The 23,221-nt window shown below is 41.7% G+C and overlaps 1 protein-coding gene across 1 annotated transcript in view; it reads right to left on the bottom strand.

Moving 5' to 3' along the window:
- The window catches only part of LAMB1 (laminin subunit beta 1), an 86,747-nt gene that overhangs the window by 45,669 nt on the left and 17,857 nt on the right, over window positions 1-23,221 (bottom strand). Inside the window, exons 8-14 of the mRNA XM_056118024.1 lie at window positions 20,981-21,183; window positions 18,853-18,973; window positions 16,903-17,091; window positions 16,476-16,655; window positions 16,233-16,345; window positions 14,070-14,149; window positions 289-424 (exon numbers count right to left, since the gene is read on the bottom strand). Of these exons, the coding sequence (XP_055973999.1) occupies window positions 289-424; window positions 14,070-14,149; window positions 16,233-16,345; window positions 16,476-16,655; window positions 16,903-17,091; window positions 18,853-18,973; window positions 20,981-21,183 (1,022 nt within the window). The remainder of the gene's footprint in view (window positions 1-288; window positions 425-14,069; window positions 14,150-16,232; window positions 16,346-16,475; window positions 16,656-16,902; window positions 17,092-18,852; window positions 18,974-20,980; window positions 21,184-23,221) is intronic.

Raw genomic sequence — 23,221 nt, 5'->3', positions numbered from 1 at the left:
TCAGGCATCGCTTAGCAAGGCTTGGGTCACAGTTGGCCTGATACAATTCTCTGAAGACCACATCATAATAAAAACTGCCTAACGACTAATTTCTCACATCCCTATTATTAAGGGGTGAATGGATATCAGACTGTCTATCTTTATTTTACTGTGCATTATATGTCAATTGCTTACTTAGGACTCATAAGAAAAATTGCTACTCAAGTAGTTTCTTTATAAAAATGTGCATACACCATTCCTGTTCCCCAAATGCTGCTTTGTCAACCTGCCAAGCACTCCCCTACTTACAGGTCCAAAGGTGCCTTCCTCGGCTTCATAGATGTAGTGGTCCAAGTTGATAAAATAGTAACCAGGTTCCACTTCATTGCACTGACGCCCGATCATGTGGGGTCGGCAGGAGCACTGGCCGGACTCAGGCGAGCAGCTGCAAGTGTAGCAGAGCAGGTTAGCGGTGGTCAGCACAGTGATACACGAACTACTGCCTAAAGCTCTGGGTTAACTAGGACACAATACAGGGGAGGAAGTTTTCATGTAGGATTCTCTTACTTCCTTCAGAAATCAAATGTACAGAAAGAAATCTTGCCTGCATATTAATTCCAAACTCCAAAGCTAAAACCACTCCCTGGCCAGGTCTCTCGGCTTTCTCTCCCTAGCTTTCTCTCCAGTCAGACTTCATCTCGACTCTGTTGAGGTTTTCAGTAGCTTTCCTGGTCATTCTTGCTTTGATATCTTCTCTCTTTTTCCTTATGTTCGATTGCAACTCCTTTCCTGCAGCTCAGCCCCAAATACCTAACTCCCTGTAAGACAGGTCATGTTCCAGAAGCACCCCAAACCCACAGATCCAAGAGGGCTGGTTCACTCCTTCCCAGCAACCTAGAGCTGATGTCTCTACTGTCCATCAAGTCAGCTGGTCACAAACCTAGAACTCATTCTCCAGATTCCTTCTTTTTGGCCTGTCAGGAACCAAGTTCTGAAACTTCACTTGTCAGCATCTTTGTATCCCTTCCCTCCCCACCACCAGCTCTGCTATGTCTCTCTTCTCCCTCTCAAAAAAAAAAAGCAGTTTCCCACTCAAGATCACTACCCCAATCTCCTTCTCAAGGATCCCCAGTGGGGCTCAAGAGGACCAGGGGCAACTCTGGTAATTCCTGGCTGGCTGTGTTGGCTTTGACAGTTTGATGCTCAGGAGGACAATGGATGGCGAGTCAGTCATGTGACCCTGGGGACCACCAGGTGACACCCGCTGTTGTGGGGTGCGGTATGTCAGAGCAAACTCAGTCTCACATATCCCAGGTATGTATCCTACCTTTCCCAGATCCCACAGTGACACTCTTGTTCGACTTCCCAATTAAGCATCACCCCCTACATAGCTGCCCAAAAGTTCTAAGATGCAATAATTGTGTCACTTGCTGACTCACTGGTCTCTGGCAAATGTCCCAGGCCTTCCCCAGTCTTGTTCTTCTCTGCCATTGCAGCCTCCTGCTCCTCTCACCTTACTCAGTAAACTAGTTACTGACAGTTTCTCAAGGAACCAGGAATTCACTGGCCCTTCTCCCTCAGCTGATGTTGTAGGACATCTGAAATGTTCCTCCCTTCCCCCTTCAGTCACCTAGCAAAGATCCATCACTTTTTTTCAACAGTCAATTCATAAATGACTTCTGCTGTGGCTTTTCCGGGCCATCACTCACATGCCCCCCTCACTCCCCCACCCTCTCCTCCAGGAAGAACTGTCTTCTCCTTCACACCACCTCCTGCAGAGACGTTCTACAGTGAAGCCTGCCATGCAGTGGCATGTAAGGCAGAAGCACTACACCTTTAAATATCATTGTCCAGCTCAACCTGCATCCTGTCCAGTCTCACTGGCTTCCTTCCTTCTACCACTGTCAAGGGTGCTCTACACTGTCAAGGGTGCTCACTTCTCATGAGAAATGTCTGAACACTAAGATGAGCAACGGTTGCGACTCAACAGAATCAGCAGGCCTCTTCTGGGGCACTGCTCCTTCACTGGGGACCTTAAGTTCCACGTGGGGCCACTCGTGAAAATCTCACGGGTAAGGGAGGGTACAGCATGCAATCAAGAGGCCAAATGATAGTATGGGGGGGGGGGTAAGAGGAATGGTGGAGAAAGGCCGAGAGACACTAGTCTAGGCTATGAAGCCTCAGGAACTGCATCTCACTCCCCATGGTCACCCCAGGAGATGTGGCCTAGTGTTCCTTACACAGAGTATACCTGAGCGCTGCCTGAACAAATAAACACAAAGGACAGGCATCCGAAATGAAAACAGAAAAGAAACAGGTTTTAATGTAAATAATGAAATTTTAGTCATGACTAAAAAAAGCCATTATGACATAGTCAATTCTGTTCTTAGCCTACTTCTTTTACTTTAGCACCATGATTTTGTATACCCAGTAAAAATCAAAGCACATGTATACATTATGTCAATTGAGATAAATTTAAGGAACTGCACCCTTAAATTCATCCCAAGAGTTCGTTTGTTTTTGTCCTCATCACAGCGAAGTTCCCTTTAAACTAAATACCTTAAGCCACTTTACTCACAGGAAGACCAAACACTCAAGATTATATCCCGAATAATCCTGTCACAGTCCAGCTCAAGTCTTCTTCGTGTCCATGTACAGACTTCTATCCTAAAGGAGTAGGAATTCTTGATTCCTTGTGGCAATTCCCACAGAAGGAAAGCTTGTTCCAATTAGAACCTCGCCCACTTCAGGCCCAGACCACCACCACGGGCATTTCAGAAATTACAGGCATCAGATATTCCATCACATGGACTAAGGAAAATCCCTTCCTCCCCAGCAGACGTTTACTGAGGCAACAAATATCCCAAACAAAGAAAACAAATGTCCCACTGGAGAGGAAACAAGTATAGGACAAGCAGGTGAAGCCGAGGACAGAGACAGTGCCAGGTTTCTTTCTTTCTTTCTTTCTTTCTTTTTTTCTTTTTGCGTCACACCCAGAGATACAGAGGGGTCACTCCTGGCTTTGCATTCAGGAACTACCCCTGGTGGTGCTCAGGGGAACACATGGGATGCTGGAAATCGAACCCGGGTCAGCCACATGCAAGGCAAAATGCCCTACCTGCTGTGCTATCGCTCCAGCCCCAAGATTTCTTAATCTGCCTTTTACCTGCAGCAGAATTGTACAGAATAAATCACTCCCAAGCGCCTAATCCTGAGGAAAGATTTCCCTTAACAGCAGCCTGGGTGATCACAGGCCTCTTTGTGTCTACATACTTGATTGGCTGTCACCAACAGGCCCTGCCGCAATGCCACACCCCCTCCTTAGTGATCTTAGTGATGTGAAGTATGTCAGTGCTGTGATTTTGGGGCTTTCCTGATGCCCTCAAATGCCGGCCAGGGTACCTGCAGGTCCGGAATCTCCCTCGGCTACACTGAAAGCATATTTCCGGTGATCAAAAGGGCCTTTGCCTGGAATTCAAGCTGTCTTCTCAGATTCATCTTGTCCCAAACTGCAAGCATTATCTTACTCTTTCTAGAAGCAAGTTTTAAATTCTTCCTGGGTTGTGAGAGAGAACCATCCCTTTCTTTCATGCTTGGCAGCCAAAAGCCTCACCTCATGCTGTTTCCGAGGCGAGCAGCTTCCTCTCCTTACAACTGTCACCCATCTAGTCTATGACTCCATCTTCTCACACCCCTGCCCCCACACTGTCCTCTCCAACTGCTCTCTCCTCTGCACAGTCCACCCTGCTTATATTGGCCTAGCTGACCTTGCCTGAGCATGGTGCTCATCACCTCACAAAGACTCACCATGGTTTCTTCTTCTCCCATGTGTGACGCCCATGTGTTTTCCGGCCGCCTTGATAAACCAACCTTTGAAAGCTACTGATTCTTTTTTCTGATGCCAGTCCTTTGCGGATGAGCCACACTCCTCATTCGCTTCCACAAATATTTACTGAGAAAATATTGGCCCTAGGACCTGGGCTTCCTGGTGTCAATACACTTGGACTTTAATTAGTCTATTGTCAACTTCCCTCTGAATCAACCCATACTGCTTTGCAAAGACCACTCTTCCTGGTTAAGTGATAGGAAAAAAAAAATAGGGGCTCTAAAGAACTTCTGATATAATTAGGAGAATAAAAAGTAAAAACAAAACAAAAAAAACAACAACAAACAAAAAAAATCCATGGGGCTGTTGTGATAGTACAGTGGGTAAGAAGTTTGCCTTGGATGCGGCTGGCCCGGGTTCAAACCCTGACATCCCATATGATCCCCCATTCACTGCCAGTAGTAATTCCTGAGCGCAGAGCCAGGAGTAATCCCTGAGCATCAAACAACAACAAAAAAAAAATATACAAAAAAACACCCACAATGACCCAAACAATTAATCAAAATGCAGTTATGGGGGCTGGAGTGATAGCACAGCAGGTAGGGCGCTTGCCTTGCATGCGGCCAACCCGGGTTCAATTCCCAGCATCCCATATGGTCCCTCAGCACTGCCAGGAGTAATTTCTGAGTGCATGAGCCACGAGTAACCCCTGTGCGTTTCTGGGTGTGACCCAAAAAGAAAAAAAATGCAGTTATGCAGCAATATGGGGCTGCAATCAAAGAATTATGGGCACAAAGGAAAACACTGCCCATCTGATGGAGAAGGCTGAGGTGATCAAGAGATGGTGATGAAGGTAACAGAGGATTTTGACAGGTAAAGGACCAGATGACAGGAGCACAGGGAGTAATATGTGAGCAGTGATTGTCAAAATCAGAAAGATCTTGACCTTCCACACTCATTCCCATTCCTGTGCTTTCATACATCTTTTCTCTTTCAGCTAAACCTGAGGATCATCAAATTTCTCTCAGCTTCCAAAATCAAGCTCAAGTCCCACTCCTCCACAGTATCACAAAAGATTTATTGTAATTATTCTTTTCTGTATTCAAAGAAAGAGCATGACAGAAATGGTACAGTGTACAAGTTTAGCTGTTTCCCCTACAAACTTTTCTATAACTAGTCACAAACTGAATGCATTGATTCAGCAGAGAGATCTCTTACACATAGTTAATCATTCCTGTGTTCACAGAAAATCCTAACAGAAATGGTACTCTTTACAAAGTGTCTCTTCTATAACTGTCTCTAGCTAGATACATTCATTGGATCAGTATGGCAAAAAAAACCACAAGATAAAATAAATGAGTCACTGTCATAGGGAGAATGGCCCCAACAATGCCCAGATGCTCATTTCTAGGGTATGTGCCATAAATGTTCACAAGAAGCTCAGACGATTTAAGATGATGTGATTAAGAACCTTGATGAAGAGGATACCCTGAATTATATTAGGCGTGCTCAAGCTTAACCACATGAGTTCTTAAAAGTGGATAAAGAAGACAAAATAGTGGGTCAGAGACATAACATGAGAAGGATTTGACCCACTGTTGCTGTTTGGAGTGATAGCACAGTGGGTAGGGCATTTGTCTTGTATGCGTCCTACCTGGGTTCAATTCCCAGCATCTCAAACGGTCCCCCAAGCACTGCCAGGAGTAATTCCTGAGCGCATGAGCCAGGAGTAACCCCTGTGCAATGCCGGATGTTACCCAAAAAAAGAAAAAAAAAGATGGAAGGAGAGGGCCAGAGAAAAAGTACCGGGAGTAAAGCACTTGCCTTGACTTGTGTGTGACTGGTTCAAATCTCTGGCACCATACACAGTGCCATGAGCATTGCCAGGAGTGATCTCTGAGTACAGCGCCAGGAATAAGCCCTGATCATTGCCAAGTGTGCCTCCTGCCCCACTCTCCTCCCCAAATAAAGATAGAGGAAGGAGGCCATGAATCAAGGAATGTGAGAAGCCTCTAGCAGCTGGGAATAGACTTTTGCTAACAGTCAGCATAAAACTCATCCAATACCCAAAAAAAACCCTGTAACTCTAATAAGCAGGAATCAGACTCTCCCTTACAGACAGAAAGGCAGCACTGACCACATTTTTATTTTATTTCAGTTCAGTGAAACCATGTCTGACTGTAAGACAGTGCCTTATGTTATTTAGGCCACAGGTTCTCACTACTGCTGGGAAGGAAGGGTTGGGCAGTGGTGACCAGAGCCTATTCCTGATTGCACTCAGGGGTCTTCCCAGCAGAGCTCAGGGACCATACTGGGAATGGATGCATGTTAGGCAAATGCTTTAATTCTGTAATTCTTTAATTCTCTTTCCAGTCCAGGTTCTGGTTATTTTTAATGGCACATAGAAACTAATATAGAAATAATATTTTTAATGGGTGATGGCCAAGGTTGTTATTATTTCCATTATCATTAGTTGGGGGGAGAGGGCGCATCTTGCTGTACTCAAGGCGTACTACTGGCTCTGCACTGAGAGATCACTACAGACAGCACAATGGAACCATATGTGGTGCTGGAGATTGAACTGAACCTGGGTTGGCTGCATGCAAGGAAATTCACCTGCTATAATCTCTCTCTGACCCCCAACAAGATTATCTTCCAAAAACAGATTTTTTATAAATGCATAAATAGTTTGTCACTTAAATGGTAATGAAAAGAGAAAATACCAGTTACCATAGTAATTAACAATAATTGGGCATAATCATTCAAAGGATGGTTCATTACACAAATTTATATATTTAAGAATTTTTCAACCACAATTTATTCTTGCACTTAATCCTATCCCTGACCAAAGTTAGTAAGGGATATTTCAGATCACATGTAGACATTGCAGTTCCTATCCAGTGGTTATTAATTTCATACATATAAAAAAACTCTCAATGTCTTATACTTAACCAATATTTCTGCAATACTTTCTATGCATTTGGTGGTGGGAAGGTGTAATGTGGGTGGGATTTGTGTTTGAATATTAGCTGTAATCAAATATTGTGAACCACCTTATAAAATAAAAAAAAATTTTTAAAATACTTTCTCTGCATTCACAATAAAGCAATGGAACACTATCAGGCAAAAGCTATTTGAATGTTTGTCACAAATCAGTCAAGTACCTCCTGAGGATCTGCTATGCACCTAGCATTCTAGTATAATTATTGCTTCAGTTGCCCCAGCTTTGTCATCCCCATGGAACCTATAGAGAAAATCTCATGGGGAAGGCGGAAATGTTTAAAGGGATCACCTCAAAGCACTCTTTTAAAGGTTCTTTGTCTCCTCTATCATTGATGCCAAAAGATCAAGCATCTCATCAATCATGCCAGGAAGATCAAATTACCTGCATTAAAATCCTCACTAAAATTTTTTGCTTCACAAATTCTCTTGATTAGTACATCCTAGTTCTCATACATTTTTGCAGGCGAGAGTAGCAGTGGCGCGCCTGGCGCTATTGTGTGGGTGGATTCAGAGACAGGAAGCGTGTGTGAAATAGAGACAAGGAGGAAGAGAGCTTAAGAAATAAACCATTTAGGGGAAAGGAACTCAGAACATTCCTGAGTTTATGGTATAATTTGGAGAAGTATATATGCCCCTTTCAAGAGGGATCTTAGTAGTGGTGACAGCTTTGAATTGAGGAGTCAATTACTAAAGGGTTCAACATGTGTTCTGGGAGTCACAGAGGAAATCAAAAAATTGAGTCCATAAAGCAGATCAGGAGTTTGTCTTTCTTCATTGCTTTTATGGAATAAGACTTGCTTCCTTCCACTGGAGGTTTTCTAAGAACAGACATTCACTCTGGAGAGTTAGAGTTTACATGCTGTACTGAGTTCACTGCACATTCTGGACTACAATAAACCCAAATACTGAGGCCAAACAGAGTGTTCTTGCTGCCTAAAATCCTATTCTTCTCTAGCCAGCTTACTATAATGTTGGGAAATCATCTTCTAAGACGTTTAGAGCACATGAGACATGTTCCTTCCGGGAAGATTTAGGGCCACAAGAAAACAGCTGTCTCTCCTCTCAGCAGTCACTTACACTCTCTTAACCAGATGTTCTGAATCTGATCCAGAAATAAACAGAGACTAAAATTCTCTTTGACTCAAGGGTGGTTAACTAAACTCCCACAAAGTTAACAGCATGCCAAATGTGTATTATGATCACTTTTGGTACAATTTTTTTTCTAGTCAAGGAATGCCAACATCTTCAAGTGAAAATCACTTATTATATATTATTGCTATTCATAGACTTAAAGCTAAAAAGAGGAAAGCAAAAAGATTCTTCACACAAATAAAATGGGAGTTCATTTTCAATCTTTAAACTGGTGGAAAATAATTTTTTTTGCTGATACCAATCGCTGCTGGATATGTATAAAGAGGTACTTTTATAACCAGCTGGAAGAAAAAGAAATGAACACAACCCACCTATAGAACAATGTACCATTCTCTATAAAAGTAAATGCATTTGTACTTTAACAGTTCCACCACTAAGACTCTTTAGAAGTATCTATAAACACTCCTCAAGATACAGCTACAAGGATACTCACTGTAACATGTTAAAAGAGTTTAAAAAAAACACCCTGGAAATATATAAATCATGGCACTTGCACAAAGAGAATACTAAAAAATGGTTAAAAAATAAGCAAATAAGCATCAAGATAGGCTGATGTGATTAAAAAAAAATCTCAAGATTGAAAAAGGCAAATGGAGGGCTAGAGTGATAGCACAGGGGGCAGGGTTTTTGCCTTACACATGGCCGACCCAGGTTCAATTCCCAGCATCCCATATGGTCTCCTGAGCACCACCAGGAGTAATTCTTGAGTGCAGAGCCAGGAGTAACCCCTGTGCATCGCTGGGTGTGACCCCCCCCCCAAAAAATGGTAAATTTTAGGGACTAGAGAGATAGAAAGTACAATGGGTGCTAGTCTTCTGTCTTGCACAAGGCCAACCTGGGTTTGATCCCTGATACTACATATGGCACCCTAAACTTCCCAGGAGTAATTCCTGAGCACAGAGCTATGAATAATTCTTAAGCATTGCCAGGTATGACCCAAAAACCTAACAAAAAGAATTAAAAGGCAAATTGTAGAACAATGTATCTATACTCATTACTTTGATTTGCAAAATGTATCAGTAAAGCTCTGTTGGAAATCACTGGATATTTCTAAATTTTTGTGTTGTGCTAAACAAACCATAAATAGCACCTAGAAATAAAGGGGGGGCAGGTGAAAATGGTGCGAGAGGGAGAACTTGTGTCTATCTTCTCCCACAATCACAAGAAATAAGCACCAAAACTTGGACTAACCTACACTGAAACCCAAAACCGTGGGCGAACAAAAACCCTGACAAAGCTTTCACAGCAAGGGACAAAAAGATAGCACCCAAGGAGACAGATACACCTTGCCAAGAACCAGTCACCCCCACAATACACACACACATACATACACACACACACACACATACACACACACACACATACCAACAATTGTAAAAAATTGCAATTGGGGAGACAGTTCTGATGTGCAGAACTTCACCCTGGAAGAAACAAGGGGAGTTATACAGAACACCTGGCATGCCCATCCAATGATCACCGAAATGGGAGGCAAGACATTATAGGGTTTAAACAGGGATCAGTCACTGGCAGGTGCCATCATGGTGACATCTTGTAATTTTGCTGTTAGAAACCATATTGGATCTTAGTTTCCATAATAATAGACCTTCGGGGCAAATTCCTTAGGAGAGCTCCACCCACCACTAGCAAATAGTTGAGCTAGCTGGGAGATGAGAGACAACTGTCAAGAGGACTTAACACTGGCAGACAAACAGACCTAGTTTCTGCCAGTCTACACATGACTGTCAGCAAGCAAGTGGCACCCCTACACACAGAAAGTTCTCCTGGACCTCCCTAAGCACAGTCAGTTAGCAAGGGAACCCTTGCTGGCACATGGCCCTCCAGATTCTGCCTCTGCCAGCTCCTACGAGCACTCTCTGTCACCAGCTGGGATAGAGGCCCCAGCCTCCTCCTCCACCTGCACCACCCAGGTCTACATGACTACAACAGTCACGTAGCTGCCAGATACCAGCAACCCTGAACTCCTGGTTGCCACTTCAACCCCACAAATGCCACCAGGCACTCTGATAATTAAACCTTGTCAATGCCCAGGTCCATTCAAATTCATAGTTACAGTAGGGCCAGATACTCGTGACTAAGAATCCCCTGGTCACCGCCAGGACCAGCTGACTTGCTGCCAAGCATCTCCAGTGTTCAGGACTGTTACAATTCTGAGCCCCAGACAGGATGAGACACCCGAGGATGCAGATTACCCAGTTTCAGCCCAGGCCCACTTTATTATTATTATTATTATTTTGCCTTTTTGGTCACACCCAACGATGTTCAGGGTTACTCCTGGCTCTGCACTCAGAAATTACTCCTGGCAGTCCTTGGGGGACCATATGTGATGCTGGGAATTGAACCCGGTTTGGCCGCATGCAAAACAAGCGCCCTACCTGCTGTACTACTGCTCCAGCACCCCCAGGTCCACTCTAACATAGCCAGTCCTTCCTGGAACACCATCCATAATGGGGAGATGGAAAAACTTATCCACACCAATGGACTAAAATAGCTAACAGCCTGGAAATAAGTTTTAATACAATAGAGCTATTTGAGTTATCAGAAGAAGACTTTAAATCACCAGCCTGATTCTCACTGAAGTCAAGAAGAAACTTGGAGACAGACAAAATTTTAAAAAAATCTAAATGGAAATCAAGCGTTAAAGAGAAACCAAATTTTAAAAAATAAAACAGATGAGATTAACAACAGAGTGAAAGAACTCAAAAACTGAATCAGTGGACTTGAAGGGAAAGTAGTTGAAACCATCCAAAGACCATCAAAAAGAATTAAAAACAGTGAAGGTAATGTAAGAGCAATATGGGACAACATCAAGAGGATTAAGATTCACATTGTAAGCGTTCCAGAAGTACAGAGAGAAAATGACACAACTTTTATTTAAAGAATAGCAACTTCCCCAAGCTGAGATAAGGGTTAGAAACCAGAAAGTTCAAAGAGTTCCAAAGAAAACAGAAGCAAATAGATGCACACCAGGACACATTATAATTAAAATGGCAAAAACAATGTTAGATAATATAAAAAAAATCGAAAGATAAGGAATCATATATAAGGAAACCTCTAAAGAATATTAGATTGGGCACAGAGGGAAGGGCATTTGCTTTGAACATGACAGACCCACATTTGATCCCTGGCATCCCATATGGTCCCCCGAGTACCACCAGGAGTAATTCCTGAGTGCAGAGCCAGCTGAGTACTGCCAGGTGTGACCGCCTTTCCCAGAACCAACCTCCGCCCCGCCCCCCCCAATAGATTTTAGAATAGAAATTCTGCAGGCCGGAAGGACACTCTGTCTAAATACTGCTACACAGATTAGTACTCCAACCAAAAGACTCTACCCAGGGACAGTGCCACTCAGATTTGAAGAAAGAATAAAGAGCTTTTCAGACAAACAATGCTTAAAAGAATTCATTGTCACTACACTTGCCCTTCAAGCAATATTTAAGGGACATCCAGAAAAGGCAATGAAACTCCACTTGGAAGTAGTAAGCAACCAAAAAAACATAATGAGGTAAAGGAGAGTAACAATATGTACTTTTTATTTTCAATTTTAGTAATTTTTTCCTTATTATCTCAATTCAGTTCTAAGAACTTTAAATTTCATATATTATTTTTTAAGTTCTATAATTTAGATTTTGTTATTTTAAATCTTCTGTTGAGATTGATACATATTCATCTATTAGCATATTTTCCCATTGTCTTATTAAATGTAGTTATAATAACTGTTTGATATTTTGCTCAATTCAACACTTGGTTCATTCAAGTCAGGTTGGTCTATATTGATTTACTTTTGAGAATGGATCACATTCTCCAGATTCTTCTTTTCTTGAATGGTTTTAGGTTGTATTCTAGATAGTTTCTACATTCAATTCTGAGTCTCTGGATTATATTTTATTCCTCTGAAGAATGTTGTTTGTTTCAGATTTTTTTTTGGGGGGGGATGCAAGAGTTCTGGCCCACACTCAGCTCAGAAAACACTCTGACTCTATACTCAAGGATCACTCTTGGCAGTGTCTGGGGACCATTATATGCTACCTGAGATTGAACCTCGTTGGCTGTGTGCAAGGCAAAAGCACCTTACCCACTATCCTACTGCTCCAGCCCAATTTTCTGGTTTTTAACTCAGAAGGATTCACACTGCAAAGTCTGATGCTTAGGTAGCAGTTCCAATTTCTGCTCAGTTGTTTTGAAACAAGAACGATGAAATTCTTTACTGGGACACTTTGACTCTAATGTCTTTGTATAATTTGGGACTCAGTAATATGTTTATGCATAACTCAGATAAAAAATTTGTTATAGTCTCCTTTCCAACCCAATGCCTTAGTTACTGAAATGCTATCTTGAATTTTCAATTGCTCTAGTTGTCTTCTCTGATTTTGGCAGGCGAAGAAAAGGTCACATTTTCAAATCAAGCTTTAGTCAAACTATATGTTGAACATGTCCTGTCCTCAGCTGAGAAACTTTCAATGGAAAGCCTACCGAATGCTCTCCCTTCTGTCTTGACATCTTTTCAAGTCTGCCTCTATTTCTCTATTTTCCAATGACTTTAGCTGTAGCATATATTGTATAGCTTAAAGTTCAGCTAAAGCAACATGAATTATTTTAAACACAGAAATGACACTCTCAGAATAAAAATTCTTTCTGACAAGGTATAAGGACTATAAGAATCTGACTTTGGGTTGGAACTACAGTACAGCAGGTAAGGTGCTTGCCCTTAATACAGAGCCAAGAATTAGCCTGAGTTCAGCCAGGTATGGCTCCCAAAACAACAAAGAATCTGACACTTCCCATTTCACATCATGTTCCACTTTTGCTTGCTCATAAATCTACCACACTGGCCTCCTACAAACACTGCAAACTAGTTCTCCTTTAGGTTTTTATTTTGTTTATTAGTTTGTTCTCTACTCCCGCCCTCTCTCTCCACCTCCCTCTTTTTTTTTATCTGCCTGATAGTTCTGATCCCTAACTCTTTCTTTATGTGGTTGCAAAATGTCACACAATTATCTTTTCATATGTCAAAATAAAAACAAAATTTTAAATGTCAAAAACACCCATGTCCCATGTTGTTAAATAAGAAATAGAAAGAAATGATCTCTTTAACAGGTATTTTGGAAACTGTTATTAATTTCTAGAGCTATAAAGCAATATTCACAGTAACACTTCTAGATTATGGACTAGAGAAGTTACCTCTTATCTGCGTATACTGTTTAAAAGAATAAAATATTAAACATTCAGACAGTTTCTATAATTTAAACTGCAGGAATGCATTGCTTCCCATAATTCTTTAAATACCTTTTGGAGAAGGGGCCACTGGAGAGATAGTATAGCAAAGAACGCACTTGCCTTGCATGTGACCAATCCAGGTTCAATCCCTGGCACCCCATATGTTCCTCAAAAGGAGTGATCACTCCAACAGGAGTGATCCCGGAGGACAGAGCCAGACGTAAGTCCTGAGCCTCACTGGGTGTGGTATCCCCGACAAAAGTATCTCTTTGGGGGGTATGGCCTCCCAAGCAGTTCTCAAGTGCCCCAGGGGCAGTCTCAGAGACTCTCAACTAAAAGGGCCAGAGAGTTCAAGGCTAGGACCTGAAGCTGTGTGGCTTCAAGGCTCTGCGGTGCTGAACACCACCAGGGTCACACTCAACTGGCATTTTGGGGGTAACAAATAGGTGGTAGCTGGACAGGGATCAATTGAACCAGGGTCCTAACCCTTGTGCTGTCATATTTTAAAGTAACAATATAAAAAACATACTGGAAGGCTTAAAAAATAATCCCTGGGGCTGGAACGACAGCACAGGAGATAGGGCGTTACCTTACATGCAGCCGAGCCAGGTTCGATTCCCAGTATCCCATATAGTATCCCAACCACCTCCAGGAGTAATTCCTGAGGGTATGAGCCAGGAGTAATTCCTGAGGGCATGAGCCTGGAGTAACCCCTGTGCAACGCCAGGTGTGACCCAAAAAGCAAAAATAAAATAAAATAATTCCTGGAATGAATAAAATTTTGAAATCATTGAGATAAGAGGTAAAGGTGAATGCATGTCTTAAAAGACTGGAAAGTCATACCCCCCGAGGTCACAAGTGAAGTTCCACTCACCTATTGTTCAAGGCTCCCCCAAGGTCACAGTCACAAGGTCGACATCCATCCAAATCATTGCTTAAGCCCCAATGCTCTGGCTGCAGAACAAAAGATTAAGCTTCTAAAGGTGGGTTCCTGTAATTTCACAACAGACTCAGCAGGAACAAGTTAGAGCCTGTTTTGGTTGTTCCACCAGACATTCATTTTCACCGTGAAAGCAAAAAGCTAACACCAGCAGTAAGTGTGAATATTCTGAGTAACAGAAGGCCAAGCTGTAGGCCACTGGAGTCTGGAGGGTTAAACATAATTACATCACACACATCACAAAAAGGTTTCCTTGATGTTACTCAATAATTAATACGAGCAACAGTTAAGATACTGATTTTCTTCATGAGATTTACTCAAGCAACAAGAGTTTTGGCAATTATTGGGTAGACCATTAAATTTTCCCTAAGGTATAGTCTGTCATATGGTCTGTCTGGAAAGCTCTTTACAGATTTATCTATGTGGAAAGAGCACAGAGAAGGAGAATTTTCATAACTGGAAGGTGAGGAAATCATTGAGTCTTGAGAGCACTGGAGAAGATGATAAAAAAGAAAGGGCTTGGAAGATTTCTTTGTATTTTAACAAAGAAATGCATTTTTTCCTAGTGGGCATTTAAAAATCAGATTCACCCATTTAAATCCAACTTTCAGAAGTTGACTTTAAGAAACTATCAGGATCTGAGGCCGGAGCTATAGTACAGCAGGTAGGGCATTTACCTTGCATGCAGCCAACTTGGGATCAATCCCTGGCATCCCATATAGTCCCCCAGCACCACCAGGAGCAATTTCTGAGTGCACTGTAGCACTGTCCTCTCGTTGTTCATCGATTTGCTCAAGTGCCCAGTAACGTCTCCATTGTGAGACTTGTTACTGTGTTTGGCACATTGAATATGTCACGAGTAGCTTGCAAGGCTTTGCCGTGCGGGAGAAATACTCTCGGTAGCTTGCCAGGCTCTTAGAGAGGGGTGAAGGAATCAAACCCGGCTTGGTCAGGCTGTTGGCTTGTGAGGCAAACGCCCTACTTCTGTGTTAATCCCTGATCATTGCTAAGTGTGATCATCCTCCTCCCCCAAAAAGGAAAAAAACCTATAAGGATCTATACATGTATTTGTTGGTCATAAACAAAATGTAGATCCTCCATGTCCACATATATAGGCAATCACCAGAATACTATAAAAGATATAGAATATTTTTTAATTACTGAAGCACTGTGGTAAAGTTATTGATATATTTGCTTTCAAATTATGTGTTTTTAATTTTTCCCCTACATATCAAAATACTCTATTTACATCATATATATGTATACATACATATATATGTATTACTATACTAGCATAAACTGTTTCTCATGTTACTATCATTTTCAGTGATAAACAATTACACTGCATATAAGCCCCAAAATTTATTTTATGATTTCTCCTCTGGTATTCCAAGGTTTTTGTTTGCTATGATCACCAAAAGATGCAGTGGGTCTTTTCATGAATACATCTTTGTCCGTTTTTTTTATTATGTCATTAGGAAAGATTCCCAGAAGCAGAATACTGGGTCAAAGGGCATTCACATTTCTACAAGCTACTGATACATAGCTCCCAAATACTTTAGCCAAAGAGTCAACCATTTTGCATTTCCCTCAGCAGCAAATGAGGACCAGCTCCTCATTGTCTGTTCATTAATGGTATTACCATTTTTAATTATTTTCATGTGTTATTTCTGTGAAATTGGTATTTCACTGTGGCTTTATTTTAAAATTCAAGTTGTTTTGGTAAATATTTCATTATAATTATTAATTGAAATTCTTCTGTGATTTGTCTACTTATATCTTTTTGACCTTTCCATGTAAGGGTGATGAGAGAAAACCTACAATGGTGAAAAGCATTCTCTATTAAAACATGTCAGTTTGGGGCTGGAGTGATAGCACAGTGGGTAGGGTGTTTGCTTTGCATGCAGCTGACTTGGGTTCGATTCCCAGCATCCCAGGTGGCCCCCTGAGTACCACCAGGAGTAATTCCTGAGTGCATGAGCCAGGAGTAACCCCCATGCATTGCCAGGTGTGACTCAAAAAGCAAAAACAAACAAACAAACAAAAAACATATCAATTCACAAGCGACCCACCCCATGTCATTAGGGTCTGACCTACCAGACACTGGTCACAACGCTGTCCTGTCACCAGACGCTTACAATAGCAGTGGCCAGTCTCCGAATCACAAGGATTCCTACCAGGAATTGTTCCCAGAGGATTGCAAGCACAAGCTTTATTGAAGAGAAAATAAGTAACACAAACCAAGTGAGTCCAATGTTGTAGTCCTGATGATTCAGAATTGCAAAGAAAATGGGAATTACCAACTTAAGAGAATTCCCACATTTTAGCAAACATACTTACATTTACAACCATATGGGTCTTCAGCACTTAAACCATAAAAGCCTTCTTTGCAAACATCACAATGTTCTCCTTCCACGTATAATTTACAGCGACACTGGCCAGCAATGAGACCAACAGAAAAATCTGTGTAACTGTCACAAATTCCTTCATTCTGAGAACCAGCTGGATCACATGTACATTCTAAGAAGAAAAGGCAATCGAAAATGCGTGACTGTTTGCATAAATCTCTCTGATCCCTCCAAACCTCAGAAAAATAACTGAGGCTCAACTACCAAGTAAACTCCACTCCCAGGGTCCCATGTGGCCAATAAAATAACAATGCTGGATCTGATGAGCTTTGTTTGAAAAATTGGAAACTTCCAGACTAATCAGGTTGAAAGGGAACTTAAAAACGTTCTCCAACTGGATCTCTCCCTCATAGACTTACTTTCACAGAGATTTGGATCGCGGACATCTCTCTCTGGGTGCTGATAGTAAAAGGGTTTGCACTGCTCACAGTTGCGTCCCATTGTGTTGTGCTGACAATCGTCACATACTCCTCCACTGACGTTTCCAGTAGCCAAGTAAACTGCTATGTCAAAGTGGCATGAGCTGGAATGTTCATTGCAGTTACACTCTGCATGACAAGACCAACATGGAGAAAAGTCTTTTAAGTCTGTTAACCAATGAAGGATAGGGGTGGAAGGGTGGAAGAAGCCCATTCCAAAAACTCAGGACAAAGTTCAGGCAAAATGGCAGTTAACAAGAAGGCACTCATGATGGAAAAGGTCATAATCACTTATGACATCAGTTTTAATCCTAAAGCATGCTGGAAATCTTCAAAGTGTGAACTTTAGGAAAGAAATCTAAGAATCTGCCCTCTGAAAGAATGGGCTATAAAAAGTCAAAAACCCTTGGGGGAAATTCCTCTTGGAAGCTAATTGGCAGAATCCTGCCACTTAATGGAGGCGGCCTTTGGTCCTGCTCAGGGAGGGAATGGAGAAAAGGACATCCATGAAGAGCTCTGGAGGGGCCGATGTTCTTGGAAAACCAGTTTCCCGCTTTGAGGAAATGGCAAGAAAGCCTCACTGCTCTTCTCTGTATACAGAGCTCTCTAGGTCAGGGCCCTTAGCGAGAACTGACGTCTGATGAATAGCCCAGACAGCCTGCTTGAGTGCAGGCTCTCTCTCCTCTTGCCTCTTGATAGAGGCTTGATCTACGCCAGCTTTAATCCTTTTCTTCCAGGAACAACACTTTTTCCCTTCTTGCAAGGATATTCAGTTCAATCTGGCCTTCTATACTCTAATCTTGTCTGCCGTTTTTGAGAGCAGATCTGCCGAGAGGAGCTACCTTAAAGACTGATGATACCTCAGTGCCTAGCAAAGCATCATTCTTGATACACTGGTTGCATGAAACAAACCTCAGAGCCTAGATTTCCAGTGACCACAAGAATGTCCTTGGGGGTTCTGTGCCTCATTTCCCTTTATCTGTACTCTCACTCTATCTCCTCATGTACCACCCCCCACCCCCACTGCTCCCCACACTCAACTTTCCTCTCTCTTCTCTCTTTTAGAGTGTGTGGTGCCAGAGATCAAACCCAGGAGACATCATACATGCAAGATACATGTGCTCTCCCATTGGGCTATATCCCAGTTTCCTCTCCCCTTTACCTCAAGCAACCCTAAGGGCCAGCTGGGTTGTACTAACTAGCAAAACTTGGATCGATCCAGCCCTCCCTGACCTCTGAACTTCTAGAACAGTCCTCAGAAAGGACAGAACATGCCTACTCCTTGAGGGGAGGATTATATATTAGAATCACAGCCTGGGGGTGGTGGGAGTGATGTGTCCAACTACACCTCTGCCTGGACAATTCCACTGGGATGCATGGAAGTAGGCCAGAGGCTGCAGCTGGGCTGGCATAGAAACAGGATTGAAAATGATATCTTCAGACCATAATGTTCCGCTGCACCACAGCTTTCTTTCCCGTTCATCTTGCCTTAAAAGCAGATACAATGTGAGTGATCACCTCTCAGTCTTCTACTCAATCTGCTCAGTGAAAGTAAATATAAGTAAGTTAATGAATGAATGATGTTGGTTTTTTGGGCCTGTCCACGTCAAAATGGGAAGGAGTAAAAACTGTCTTTCATTCTGCCAAAGTGTGTCCTTGATCTCAGTCTCTGAGTCATCCCAGCAATGCTCAAAGACCACTCTCCACTTGGTACTCCTAGCACTGCTGAGGGACCATATAGTGCTGGGGATCCAACGTGGGCAAAGCATGAACACTAGCCCTTCGGACTCTCTAGCCCCCCAAAACTGTGTCCTATTATGGCTCCTCTAACCAGAAAATGGATATTAGAATCTACATTGATTCCAACTGTCCCTTTGAACTGAGACTTACTTTTGCAGGCATGACTGTTTCGGCCTTCAGCAGGTCTCCAGGGTAAATCATGGTAAAAATCCATACACTGTTCACAGTTCAAGCCCTTGGTATTATGCCTACACATGCAATGTCCATGGACCTTGAAAGTTATAAAAACAGGAAAGAGCAAAGGAAGAGAGATTAAACTCATGACTAAACTTCCCTCACAATAAGGGACAATACAAACTCTTTCACACTAGGCTTCTGTCTACTATAGTGAGGGAGTCGGTCTTGATTTATCTTGCTCCTCCCCCGAGTGAGTTCTACTGTCTGGGTTGCTAACGCTCCCACCTCAAGCAGTTTTTATTACATCATGGAGGGGAAATGGCTGTTCCATTGTAGCCTCTGTTAGAAGCCAGTTGAATAAAATTAGTCTCTTGAGAAATAAATTTTCTTAGTTTTTTTTAAAAAGCATTACAATAGAAAATCAACAAAAGTAACAGCACAAAACTAAACAAACTCACACCCCCTGGGAACCAGCTTCCATTTTTGTAACTTTTATCACTGTGTCCCATAAAAGAAAGGAGTTTGTTTGCTTGATTTGATTTTTACAGTAGTTTTTTTCTTTTTTGTTTGAACTGTACCACGCCAATGCTTGCTTAAAGCACTAGAGGCATGGGCATGATAATGAAAACCTTTCAGAGCCCCAAAACACAGGTACACGACATCATACCAGTCTCTACAGAGTGGAATTCAGGGTCAGGATAGGTAGGTCACCTCGAACCCATTCTGACAGGAGTGTAGTTAGCAGAAGACTAAAATGCTCTTGTTACAAAGCGCGTTTAGGCTGAAAAGCAGGTCCATAGCACATACCACAGACTCTATAGTGTCTGAATTAACAGCATAACATATCACGAGAAGAGTAATGATAACATGACTACTAGACATTAACTACACACCAGATTTATTATAGTGAAAAGTAGGTATGATCCACTAAACACTCTCTGAAAGCTGCACAACTGGGTTTGAAGGACACATTCTTCCCTTTAGTTGCTGTGGAAAATTCAACTTTATCCATGCAACATTCTTTTTCAACAGGGGAGGACCCACAATTGGTGCTTGGGAAACCATGCCATGCCCGGGACCAAAACCAGGATTCCCACTTATAAAGCATGCTCTCAGGCCCATTAAGCCATTTCCCCAGCAGAAAAGGGATGTCTCTTTGGCTCAGTGCTGGGGTTCAAACTCAAGTCTCATGCATGTCAGGCATGTACTCTATGCTGAACCACATCTGCAGCCTACAATAAACGTTCTAACTGGTGTGAAGGGAAGGTTGAATACTACTCAGTCCTGCACTTCCTTTCATGAGGAAAAACATCTTTGGAAAGACAAGTGTCTAGTTAGCAAGGCACACCCTCCACCAAGAAGGGGGCCCTGCAATTGATGGAAAGGTCACAGGGTCTGAGTTGGGAGACCCAGATATGAATGTCTTTCTGCCCTTTATTAAGAGTTCTTTATCATGTCAATCCTTGGTCTCTTCCCAAAAAGAATTGGTAAGAACCTGTAAATTAACTAGCTAGAAACTACTAAATTCCATCCTTTAGGCAAATCACCCAAATCCTAAACTTTTATAAGTACCTAATTTGAAAGCAGGTCTAAAAATGGAAAGAGAATGAAACTGGAAGATATAAAGAAAAAAATTCCATTTGATCCCTAAATGATAGCCTGTGGGTCTAGGTTCAAATTTCCAGTTTCTTTGGGTAGGAATCAATTTATGCCTTCTAGCATAAAGACTGAAATGCTTGTGGTTTTTAATCTCCCCCAATGTAAAGAAAGATGTGATTGTTATTTAGACAACTTTTTAATCCCTGTTGACTAACATATCTACTTTAGCAGGAGCCTGTGAGCAGCAGCAATACCTGAAAGCTATTTGAGTTTCTATGAAATAAATTCTCTTTGCATTCTCATTACTCAAGAAGTGGAGCAAAAGGAGTGTCAACCACCAATATGGTGCCAGAGGGAGAAAGGCAAATCTGGTAAAATAACTCAAAAAAAAAAACCAGGAAAGGTTTATGGACCCTTTGTTCTTTGCTTATGAACACTTGCTTTACTTTGCCTTTTAGAATCTGCATAGAAAGAAAAAAAGCCACACAGAGTGTTTGCTTACCATTCCTTCGACTTCTTCATCGAATCCATGCACAGGGGCGCACTCACTAGCATGGCCATAGCAGAAGCAATTTCCTCGCACTACCATATCATAAACCGCATAATAGTACTTCTCTCTGATTTCCATTCTGGAATCCAAAAGGTTGTCTCCCAAAGTATGCAGTTTCACAAACTTGATTCTCAGGTTGGTAATTTTCAGGAGATCTAGGGGTATCACCAGGAAGATGAAAAGTCTGATCAAATAGGCAAAATCTCCTTTGTAATTATAGTACATCATTTCTCCTGTAAAGGCATGACAACTGAGAGTGCTTTCCGAGAAGTTTAGCCCTCGTGTATGACCTATGTGACCTACCTCTTAACATTTAATGTAACCTGATAGTCTCTGGAAGAAAAATTCCTCCTACCTTTGTATCAGTTTAATAAAAATGTCTACTTTGTACTTTTTGCATGCAGAATGACATTTTAGGAAGAAATGTAACAGCTGAAAAACTTAAAAGGGAGAGAGGGAGAGAGGGGGAGTAAGAGAGAGAGAGGAGAGAAAAAGAGAGAAAGAGAGAAAGAGAGAGAGAAATATCCTGTTGCATGCCCGCCAGCACCCACTCGCACAGAGAAATCTAAACCAATGCAATCCCATCTGCTTTCCATAACAATGCATGTCAGTCTCAACATCAGAAAAATTTGATTCAGGTGGGTAGGTGGGAAAGGGTTTATCAAAGTTCTCCCAATCTCATTATTTTAATAAAATAGTTAGAAATATTCATTTTTGTGCATATATTTTTTGAAGAGGAAAATGCTGTTTGAAATTTCCCCCATTGAGATGAAATCCAATGTACTAAAATAGATGTCACACTCTATTACTCTACAGAATAACCATAACTCAGTAAGATTATGACTCAAGCAAGTTGTTAAAAAACATTTCAATCTGCAACTCTTTGTATTACTTTGTAATATCACTTTCCAATATAATTGGTAGCACCAGGATAGAAGATATTAGGATACTGGAGAAAAATTAAATTTTTTCTCATTATAAGGTGTTTAGTGCTCAACTTCTCTTTCCTTTGTCTTTTCTCCGTTTCCTCCTGGGTCATCTAAGACACATGCTTATTAGGGAAGCTGAGCGATAGATTACATTCTCAGTAACTTGATAAACCAAGAGCCAGTCAACCTTCTCCGCCAGTGTTTTCATTAATTACTAAGCTGCTCTTTCTGAAGCGAACCTCGAAAGATTGATTAGTGCATCTGCCCTTTCATTTCGTTCTGTAGCTTTTAATTGCTCCTTAGCTTAACTCTAATTTCTGCTGATGTGTTCTTATAATTTCCACCATGGGACAAGAGTATTGGCCCAGTGCAACAGCTACCTTCAAAGCCCAAATCCAACTTAAATACTTACAATACATGCATAACTTAGAACAAAGACCTTAGAAATAGTTGGTTGAAAGAGAAAATCCATGCATTAAACTTAGGCTCTTTTATAAAATCCAAAACTAAACAGAGGAACCGTGGTACTACTGAGCTGAATGGAATCTGTGAATGCCAACATTTCCTCCTGCACAAATGTTCCTGCATAGAATGAGCACAAGCGCCTATTGACAAGAGGCCAAACAACGAACTTGAAGAGCAGCTGGAGTATTTAGAAACCCTTGAACTGATCTTTGTGGAAGCCCTCAGAAGAGCAAATAGGCTCCTCTGCTCTCCTCTGCTATTCTGAACAAACAGCAAGCCTCAGACTGACTGCTGTTCTAAGAGGCAAAATCACTTCTGAAGTGAGTCTTGAGGTCTCAACAATGGCAACAACTAAAGAGATATATTTTTCTTGATCGTAAGTGTATCAAAAGCAGGCAGAGGCAAAATGCATGCTTCTTTTATACAAAAATACTTTTTCTGATGACACTTAAGAGTAAGAGTTGAGAATTCTCCAACACCCACACATTCCACGTAAAAGGGAGAGGATTATTGAGTTCCTTCAGGGGCTGAGGAGGTATCACTGCTGTAGAGTGTAAAGCTCTGCAGCTCGGAGCTGAATGTGTCATTAAATATTTGGTTTACAATAGAATGAATGAGTATATTGTAGACCAGAGACAATCTGGACCACATTTAAAATTAATTTAAGGGAGGAAATAGCACTTTTCTGGCAATGACCCCTAGATGTCTTCCATTCTACCCTTCTATGCTTCAAGCTGGATGTTCGTGGGACCTACATTTACAAATACGGCTGCACACAGCTGGGAAAGATCATCAAGAA

This window comes from Sorex fumeus, unplaced genomic scaffold (genome assembly GCF_029834395.1).
Source record: "Sorex fumeus unplaced genomic scaffold, SorFum_2.1 ptg000037l, whole genome shotgun sequence".
Lineage (NCBI taxonomy): Eukaryota > Metazoa > Chordata > Mammalia > Eulipotyphla > Soricidae > Sorex > Sorex fumeus.
The sequence above is the reverse complement of the archived record's forward strand: the minus strand, read 5'-3'. Positions and strand labels throughout refer to the sequence as shown.